Source organism: Thunnus thynnus, chromosome 12, assembly GCF_963924715.1.
Source record: "Thunnus thynnus chromosome 12, fThuThy2.1, whole genome shotgun sequence".
NCBI lineage: Eukaryota > Metazoa > Chordata > Actinopteri > Scombriformes > Scombridae > Thunnus > Thunnus thynnus.
In genome coordinates, this window is record NC_089528.1 from 23,105,856 (window position 1) to 23,116,752 (window position 10,897).

The following is a 10,897-nucleotide window of genomic DNA, read 5'->3' on the forward strand; positions in this document are numbered from 1 at the left end:
GCAGGTTTAAGTGGTGACTCAGCTTTGGGAGAATTTAACACAATACAGTAGCTCAAACATTTGCCTTTTAAATTGATGTCTCCCCTTAAACTGTTGTGTGGGGGGTCCCGTTGTGTCTAACAAAGCTCATTGTGTGTCTAGTGCAGAGAAGGACCAATCTAATCCAAATCTTCAGGTGGCCTGACAGAGGTTACAGCCTCGGCTCCCCCCACTGATAACGACGGGCAATGAACTGGCCTGTCTGGACACGCAATCTGCTCTACATGAAACAAGCCTAAGCAGCTCTGGTGACACAGTGCCGCTTGGGAAACAGCCGCGGGGCTTTACTGAAAAGCTAAGGAGGCCGCATTTCTCCATCAGCATCCCTTCTCTGGGAGGAGGGTGGGTGACGGGTTTACACCGCACAGCAGCAGATGATTTTCAGATTTTCTTTCACATGTGTATCCGTCTACCTCATTCCAGGATGGTGACACATTGCTCTCTGCGCTGACTCAGTCATCAGCCCAAATGCTCCCCTCCAAGTGGAAACAGACACTTTTTGTCCTTTCCACAGAGAAGCCTGGGCTAAGTAAACTAAATACAGATTATCCACAAGTCACTTCGAACATAAGCCACCACAGAAAATATATTTCACTGTAACAAATCCGCTCGCATTGGCTGCCTGCAACCTGATCTTTGACAGGTGGAATTGTTTGGTCAGGGTTCTAGCTCCAAACGCTAATTTCTGCCCCTGTCCAAACAAACACAACACATTGCTGGGTGCCCCCTCTGTCTTTCCCATGCCTTGTTTGGAGACAGAGAGGGCCCCAGACATCACACAGACAGTAAACAGCAGGCACTCCATAAACAGCTACCTGCTCTCAGCCTAATGGTGAACTACACTCTGTGAGGTCTGAACTAATTCCATGACATGACGTTACATGATTGGGGAACTTAACAGCAGGTGCACAACCAAGACTGCATTCTTGAATCAACACACAATCTATCAAGTATCATGGGCAGGGAGGGGTGAGAAAGAGCAGAAAACGAAAACAGGAAATATAGAAGAATACGCATTAAAAACTGTTCAAAGACTTCAGTCAAAACCAAAGAGTTTTTGATTTTTAACAACCTTTGTACTCTACTTTGTATTTACATTTACATACATTTTCACAATGATTAAATTTATCTATAACATGTAAGAAAGATTGCATTTCAATTTCCCAGAGCTCATATTCAATTTACTATAACAGGAGATAGAGAACACAGCACATTTTAAAAGCTGGAAGCAGAGAATTTTGGGAATTGCCAAGTCACTGAAAATGACTCAAAAAATAAGTTGATTAAGTCATTCTGTTTCTGTATATGAGCTTAACATTTTAGCTCTAACTGTAATGTTGAGAGGCTGGTATTCTTAGCCACTTTTATTCCACTGGTACCAAAACGTCAAATATGCATCTATGAATGACTTCACCTTGAGAAATTGGCAGTTTGGTAGTCTCTCCCAACCTTAAAGAATGATGTCACTCACCACAGCATGGGAATGTGATTGAGTAAGAAAAATGACTAACTCTCTCAGACATGTGAGACACAGATGGATCTAAGAATTTGCAAGGACTGGCTTTTTTTTGTTGTGTCTCTTAATTGAAACCTGAGTAATCATAACATTTTCTGCTTTTGGAGAAAAAAAAAAAAAAAACGGACACAAAAACCAGCTCCACAAGCCTCGGCCCGCTCGCTGTGCAAGGCCAGTTGTAAATTTCAGCAGGTCTGCCCAATCGCCAGCAGTGACGTCCCTCCTGCTAGCAGGAGCTCCACTGGCCAATCCACCCCTCGCCATGACCAATCTCCTACACAAACATCCAGAGCCCATAACCATAAATCCGACCCCAGGAAACACACCCCAACCACAAACTTGCACAAAAACATCCTTCAGCATCACAGGGGAAAGTTACTGCCCAACAAATCTCTCCTTTCTTTCTACTAAGAGCAGCAGGCCATTAAACCATTATGTGCTAGAATTTGGCTTTTCTTTCGATTGAAGGCACCACCCGCGAGTGGCCACTTCAGTTGGCACAGGGGTGCTTGTGTGAGAAGTGGAGATATTGGTGGAAGCTATTGCTGTATATGTTTTTCACAGAGTGGTGTTGGCTTTTATGGCCAGTAAACAAGGTCTTAAAATGGGTTAAAATTTTGAAAATTGCCCTCATTCTACAAGACAAGGAGAGTGGGAATATAATACTAGCATTCAATTTAATAAAGAACGTAGATTATATGTTTTTGAACAAACTCAACTAAGAAAAACATTTCCAATCGTCATATAACTGCAATACAAACCCTGTTGAGCAGTTCATAAGCTCCTAAATAAACAACTTTGTCATAATTGGATTCAAGGTAAATTAATTCCTGTAAGAAAAGGACCAAACAGTTTCTGAACATTTTTATGATCTATTACTCTAAAAGAAAAGTCTGCCCTTCAGACAACAACTCAGTTACAGACTGGTACTGTGAAACACAGAACAATGCTGTTTAACTGGAGTGCAGCCAAATCTTATCAGAGTGTCATGATGACACCAACATTTGAAAAAAAAGCCTGTTTTCAGAGTAGAACAAGGACATGTGATTCAGCTATACATGTTCCTTTTTAGACATTTAATGCCTCTCTTCACACAGAACTACACTGTATGAAGAACATTTTCTGTAGTGCAGTGAGAGGTAATAGGCTCCAAAGTGGTCAAACAAACTTGCACAATGCACTCCATACATTGAGTAAATAAGCTTTCGGTCTCATGCTTTGCAACTATGCTGTGAGATGTTTATTCTACCCTGAAGTGGAACTGTAAAAGTGCTGGTGTGACGTACTTTTGTTTTTCATTTCCACCTGAGGCTAAAAGGCGAATATAAGTAACCTGGACTTTCTTGAGCAAAGGAACCTTCGAGGAAATAGAATTTCAGACGGTAACTTGATGGTTATCTGCCGACGTAACTGCAAACAAAAGTCATTAAAACCTCACCCTGTTCATCCCAGTTGACCTGTACACTATCCATAACTTCCACCGCATATTTCTCAAAACACATTCCTAAACTTTTTTGGCTGGATGATGAGGGCAAACCACTGAGGTACATTTTGGGGAGAAAAAAAAAAGGCATTTCTAGTGGAAATTTACAAACGTTATGCTGCTGTGTGGCCAACAAAATAAAAGAGAAAAAAGGATGTAAGATGATGAAATGACAGGGCTTGTGCAACAGTTGCATTTTGTAAAATGACTCCTCATACTTGACAAAATGAAAGAACGCATTCTTTCAAGGAGCAGTTTTTGTCCTGTATGGTTCAGATGACTGCCCCACACAGGCAAAAAAAAAACACAACTAAAAAATACCGTATATTGGCATGTTTAATACTCAACAAGTCTGGCAGTTGTTTCCCTGTGATATTTCCCTTGGACCCGATAAAAATCAGTATAATTTTCCACCTCTCTTATCCTGAAATTTCTAAATAAAAACTAACCTTGACCACATAGCTGCTGGTGAGTTGTAGATATGATTGCAAAATCTAGACTGAATTTATTTTAGGAGTTTTCATAGGCAATCTGCCTCACACCTACCACTAGTCTATTGAAGGCACTATAGCTACAAGTGAACATTTGTTCTAAAGGAATGCAGAGTATGCAGGAGAGTGGGGGGATGGGAGGGGGACAGCAGCTCGCCTGTGTGTAAAGGACTCCTTTTTTTATCCTGATTAAAACCATTAACCAAGCTGTCTTCTCCGCAGCAATGCAGACTCGGCTAAAAAAGTTAAGGTTGAAGAAAATATTCTCTTGTTTTATGTTGGCCCTGAAATGCTGCATTTGTCCTATTACTGTTACTTATAATATTGTCAACAGGGGAATTTAAGTACTTGAGTTAAGACCGACAGACATATTCCAACTTAAGAAAAAGTTTGACTGTTTAATGTTTTAAAATTACATACAGATACCACAAGAATTTATAGATGGTTTGATGCACCGTTATATGAATGTGTTTTCTCTCATTTGTTTGACAGTAAATGTTTGAGGGAACTAGAAAATTTTTGTGCTCCAGTTTGTGCACTGCATGATGTGTACTCATAGCCCAAGTCCTGCTGTTATTCTGTAATGTTTAACCCTCCTTTAAACAGAATAATGATGATTTATACTTAACTACCTGTTGACAAAATGACATGTTAACACTGTAAGGTTTTTCTCTTTTATTGTTTGCCATATTTTACTGAAATATTATAATCAAGTAATCATGAGAGTTGGAGAGGGAGCGGTTGATTGATCGACGGCGTGTGTTGATGGAACATGCGAGCAGACAAAGATCATCTTGGGACAGCAGGGCCACCAGGACAGGGGTCACCAATTCAGTCAAAACTCATAGAGCCTCGCATTCTTTTCATGAGTTACATTCTTTGACAGCTTGACTATTGTTGAGAAACAACTCCTGCAAGCATTGTGACTCTGGGTCCGGTTGTCACAGAAAGTGTAAAACTAAACCTCAAAAAGACCCCGGGGAATCTACAGGTGTGAAGCTGTGGGTGTGAATTCGGTTGGTCATGTGAATTAGCGCTTATGGTCACTGATGGGAGTTCCCTTGTGGGTTTCCCGTCAACTAAACATGCATGCGCCGCCTCCAGTTAAAATCTGGCAGGTGCCCTAGAAGGAAAAATCTTCCAAGCTAAACCCTCTACAAAGTTTTCTCTGTATGAGGAGCTATGACACACGCAATGAGTCAAAAGTGCCTCTCTGCAATGGGAATACGAGCCTGCCAGATCCAATATGGTGCGTGCCTTTGAGCAAAAAAAAAAAAAAAAGAGCATTGTGTAGGTTTCACACAGTACTCCAGTGACAGACCTTTCCAAATATGAAAAGAACAACACGAGAGCTGGCATGTGCCTCGCTAACCTCCTCCCTACTTCCCTTGCTAATTTGATCCTGCAGTTCACGGCTTTCTTCAACCACATGGAAACCTGTTGCTGTCAGGCTGTTTATCCTTTCTAGCAAAGGGCTAACACATGCTGATAATCACATAACAGTAACACTATGGGCAGAGATGTAACCCTTAAATACTACTTAAAACAATAAAAACAAAACAAAAACAATGAAACAGAAGCATTGTTCATTTGAATAAGTTTAAGAGAAACCATTAATAATTCAATGAATTCTTATTCATTCACACTTAAAATATTACCCTTTAAAGTTAGTAATATGACTAAAATAGACAATGTTATAGACACTGATATTACCATAAAAGGCTGATATATAAATATATACATACAGTTTGAGGTATACTGACACACATGGCAGGTGAGTAATTCATTGTTTTTGTGCATCTAAAAAAACCGATGACATAGCCTGCCTTAAATCAAAGAAAAACAAACCCCCTGTTGCTTTGTCCAGACTGTGTAAACTCCCTGACTCCTCAGACAAGAACAGTCAAGTCAATACAATTATGGATGTACACATATACACACTGGACAAGATGTGGACATACAGAGATAGGTTAAGATTATTAAATCACCATTATGTAGAATCATTAGTCATTAGACATTGCAGGCCACAAGAATCTTGCAAAAACACTTAGGTTATGTATATATTTTCAAGGCTATAATGACCTCTGTCTTTGGATATGGAGGTCATGTGAACCATAAAAAAAACTTCCTGCCAAAAAAAACGCCTTCAAATCAAAGTGTTTGACATTTGAAAAACAAAACTGTCAGCCAATAGGGGCTCATCCCTGTAATCATAAATACTCAAACACAGGTTGTGTATGGGATTATTGGAGTCTTAAACTTGTTAAAAAGTTATAAACATATGCTTTAAACTATAAGTAAATAAAGGTTTAGAGATGATAAACGTGTTGGTTTCATACTTGCTAGCTTTTAGTTTTGTGTTTTTGGCATTTCAGGCCAAATCTTACATTTTAAACTAAGGCTAATGACAAGATGTTTGATTTCAACTGTGATCATCTTCCACCGCTCTCTGTTACCAATTAGTAATGAAAATGACTCAATGTTTACTTTTCATCGGACAGCAAACCACATTACTGTTGCAGCATCTTGCAACACTTGTTCCACTAAAACACTTATGTCAGTGCCTCTGAGAAAAAGAATAACAAAAATAAACCACTAATCCAGATGACAAATAGCTGAATGACATTATAGGGTCATGTGGTATGATTTCATCCCCACCTGCTGAATAAGAGCTGTTTTTAATGGAGATGCAAATATGCCAAATGCTCAGTGCAACACTCAGCACAACACAAGCCAAGGCTCACTCACAGAGGCCTCACTCCTCCAGCCAGAGGAATGGCTAAACAACTCACTCCCACTGCCAGACCTGCTGTTGGACCTCAGATTGTGTGTGTGTGTGTGTGTGTGTGTGTGTGTGTGTGTGTGTGTGTGTGTGTGTGTGTGTGTGTGTGTAGGTATGTGTCTTTTACAGTAGGAGTAGTAGTGTTGTAATAGTGGTAGTAGGTTCAACAGAAAGAGATTTCTCAGTCAGAGGAATATAAGAGTCAACAAAAAGTCAGTGTAAATGTTGCTGTGAAGCTCAGAAGTCCTGTGTGCATTTGTGTGGGTAGAGTGTTTGTATGAGTGCCTGAAAACAAGAGCCAAATCATCAAAACTAAGTAACCTGTGTCTGCTCCGCTCGTATGCTTGTGTGTGGCGGTGTGTAGGTGTGTGTAGTTGTTAAGACAGTCACAACACTGAAAGCGCTCCAGCATGTTAGCAGTGAGGCTGTTATCACACCATAAACTGACACTCCACAGGTGGTTCTGGTTGTCCGTCACCGGCAATCTGTCTAAACAAACTCCGGGCTTTAGTTACCATCTGTAGCATCACAGAAAACACATAGCCTTCCTGGGCATTTTATCCTAAGCACGTCACAGTGCCATGACTGTAACCATATTTTTGTGGTCTTTAGCAAAGAAGATATCAAAGCAGGACAAAGACAGTGATGGGATCATGCACTTTCCATAAGTTATGGTCGAAGTTTTAAGGACAGTTAAGTGTGAGATATTGTGTTGACCTGTAATAAACAGCTTCAGCACTGTATCTTGTTTTGCCTCAAAGGAAAAGTCCACCCTATAACACTGTTCAGGAAGCTTTAGGTGTGCTTGTACATTAGTAGTATTTGTAATTCCTTTAGACAACTGCCCAAAAACAAAGACAACATGACATCTTGTCAATACATTACTAGTGTAACTGCAGTGGAATTTGCAGGCAGAGAAATTCAGCTATCTAGAACATCAATGGTAAACATTAGGTTTTAGCACAAATGCCTCAGTTCAAAGATCAAGGGTTTCTCTCCAGAATCACCATTTTCAGCACTTACACAACAAAAAACCCATCACAGAAGAGGCAGAGATATTATTTTCTCTGCAGATAGTGGCATTGTTAGACCAGAATGCAATGCAGCCGATTGATTTTGTGAAAGGCTTTGCTTGCTCTTATCGTACTACGAATAGTACTCTAAGAACCATCACCTGAATGCAACACATTTCCCACTGTTCTCTGGGGTTTGAGATTGAAGAAGATGTAGAAAAGTGGAAAGCGGTGTACACTAAATTGCCTACCTTAATGTACTATATCAGAAGTAACCCCTAGAATGTGCTGAACATCCTATATTAATGATATTGTATCGAAAAAGAGTATCCGAGGGTGAATTTCCTTTCTACAAGTATGTCATTTTATGGTGTTCCACTTCCCTGATCTCCACAAACATCTCTGCATTCCAGCTCCTCCTGAACTCACCTTTACACTGGAAAGCCTCCTTGAGGTTGAGCAGTACATCAGCGAACCACCGCACATCATTCACCAGTTGTATGACGTACTCTGGGTCCACTCCTGAGTCTCCCGCCAGGCGAAACGTTATCCCCATGCTACTCAGAGGGTTGGGGGTCTTGGAGTTACGGCCCATATCCCAGGTCTTGGTGGATCCAGCCGACAGAGATCCCGTGTGGGGCCTGGAGTGGTGTCGTGGGAGACCCTGGGTGTTCTTCATCTCACCACTACCATTGCTGCCGCTGCTGCTCTTTCGATGCATCCCAGCAGCCAGTGTAGGTGCCACCCTTTGAGGAGGGTACAGCAGGCCAGCTAGCCCCTGAACTCACCACACTGGCCTGATCCCTGGATGGCTGACACTGACGACAGAGAAAGGTGTGTAAAGATGGTGTGTGTGTGTGTGTGTGTGTGTGAGAGGTCTCCTCTCCACACTCATTAATCTACTGTATAATTAAATTGTTCAAGACCTGTTACACATGTGTAATAACCACTTAAACCACACAACTTTAAGTAAAGTTATGTTATACACTCTAAAATCTAATATATATGACATGACTTTGTCCTGCAAATAAATAACTTCACCATATTAACAGTTACTAATGTGTCTAACGTTAAAGTCTTATCTGTTTTTATATAAACTAAGAGTTTTTGACTTTAAGTATTTAGTTTATAGAAAGCAAAATATATTTAATTGTATTTTTTGTCTCTCATAAGAGTCCATTTATATCTTTTAATGTCATTTATTGTGTCATGACAGGATTTATCTCGTAGGCTAATTTTTAGCTGTAACATTTGTAACGTTAAGTAACGTTAAGCTGTTAGCTAGCTTGTTTTTGTAAAATAACATTATCTGCCAAACAACAAAAAACACTGCCATACGTCTTCATAAAAACAAAACATAGATGGAAATAGACACATTAAGTTACAGAGACCAAAACGAAGTCAACTCACAGGAGGAAATTACAAAACTTCGGCAAAAACGAAAACTAACTGCAGGCGACCTTTTTCCGGACAGTTTACAATGAAAAGTGATGCTGCTGCTGCCCCGGTTAAAACAGTCGACCCAGGTCAGAAACTGCTTTGCTGGCAGAGTCAAAATACGATGTTTAAACTCACCTGCTCGGCACAGTAATGACATAATGGCCACGATATCCAAACAAAACTTTGCTTAATGGAGCCAGTGAAAACCCCTGGAATTTCCGTTAGAAAAAACAAACTCTGACAAAGCCACAAACTTGTCCGCTTTGAGTCACTGTACATCGAGAAGTACGCTACTATCGGCAACTCTCAAGTCAATCGTAATTTACGAGTCCGTTTGTCACATGACGGTCTAAACGAGTTTTCATTGGCTAGCCCCTCTCCGCGGATAACTCGATGATGCTTTCAAGGGCTGGCGGACTTTCAACGATTATAACTGAATCGAATTTTGTCGTATTTCAAAGAGTTGAGTTTATTGATTTTACCTGTTGAATTCTTGATCCTCCAATAAAAAAGAATGACTACAAAAATAATTATTTTAAAAAGAAAAGACCAAGTAACTGCTCCAATCGAACCAGTTTTGTTTTAAATGAAACTGATTAGACGATGATGAAACTGATGAAACTGGATTGCTCAAATGACCCCTGAAAGTGCTATATAATTTACAGTATACCATAACAATATACCGGTACCTTTCCTTTGGGGATTTCTTTGAGAACTCTGGATATGAGTCGGTTTGTTTTTTGATAGAAACCAGTATGGTAAAGAAGGCAAGGTTACACCTCACCCCATTTTCAACACTTCCCATGGTTTTAAAATATATAGTAGTGCCCATGTTGCTATGTTGTGATGTTTTTGGAGCAAAGGGTATGAGGTACTCAGTCATATCAAATAATTGCTAGACCAACTGATTTGCTTGTTCATATCTGGCCAAATGATGGTTATCCTCTCAAGTCTGGCTCATTTAGTTTTGGGCATTGTCCCAGACAAATAAAATGATCAACTGAACCAAACTGGTGGTACCACTGCTGCCATCTAGTGTACAAACGTAACCAAGCAACACTCATACTCCAAACCCTAGCAGAGGTTAGGTTGAGGATGTTGCACATCTGTGGTGTTAAGTATTCAGATCCCTTACTTAAGTAAAACTACTCCATTACAGGTAAGTAATGCATTCAAGATCTCACATGTGTAAAAGAATAAGGTATTATCAGTACTTGCAGTATCAAAAGTAAAAGCTTCTCAGTATATTATAATTTTTTACTGATGCATTCACATACATACTGCTTTTTAAGCAGTAGTTATTGGAGATAATTACACTACTTGAGATCATATGTCTTGTATGTAAAGTCTGAATCAGAAAAATAACTCTTAACTATAGTAAATAAATGTAGTAAAGTATAAATGACAATATTTACCTCTCAAATGTTATGAAGTACAAGTAACATGAACTGGAAATACTCACAAAACAAGTGCTTTTTCAGAAAATACAAATTATAAATAGTACAGTCTATATTTTGTATTTCTAATGTAATCATGTAGTTTCCCACATCAAATTTTTGTATTTTCATCTAATTAATGCCTCATCTAACTATGCATTGTGTGTGCAAACCCTGTAAAGTAAATGTGAATAAAAAACAAATAATTCAATGTACATGGTTAATCAGTGTTTGTCTTTATTTTAATATACAAAAAGATGGATGTATTCTCATCTAGTTTATATTTCTAAGCATTTCAACGCACAGATAAAGTTACCATTCGTACTGTTTAGTGAAACCAATCAACACAGACCGCACATTCACACACATACACACAGTTCACATAAACAGGGAAGGTCACACGATTCAGTCAAACATCCATTCACACTATGAGAAATGAACAATATGTTGACTGTAAAATTTAAAAAAAAAAAAAAAAAAAAAAAAGGATTTTGCTTTCACAGGATTCACACATGAAAAGGAAGAAACCCTTTACATTTGTCAAGTAAATATATACACGATAATTGATACGTTGTTTTTTTTTGCTTTTTTTCCTTTTTTTTTTTTGAAGATGAGACTGACTCCATGTTAGTGTTACTAACGAGGTACTGCATGAGGTAACTGGTTTTTCTGTTCAGAAGAGCTGGGTGTAAGACAG

General features: G+C 39.3%; 1 protein-coding gene across 1 annotated transcript in view; it reads right to left on the minus strand.

The window, feature by feature from the left end:
* LOC137194469 (rho GTPase-activating protein 29-like) overlaps window positions 1-9,068 on the minus strand; it is a 30,091-nt gene extending 21,023 nt beyond the window's left edge. The window contains exons 1-2 of the mRNA XM_067606382.1: window positions 8,900-9,068; window positions 7,754-8,142 (exon numbers count right to left, since the gene is read on the minus strand). Of these exons, the coding sequence (XP_067462483.1) occupies window positions 7,754-8,045 (292 nt within the window). The 5' untranslated portion in view covers window positions 8,046-8,142; window positions 8,900-9,068. The remainder of the gene's footprint in view (window positions 1-7,753; window positions 8,143-8,899) is intronic.
* Between the last annotated feature and the right edge of the window lie 1,829 nt (window positions 9,069-10,897).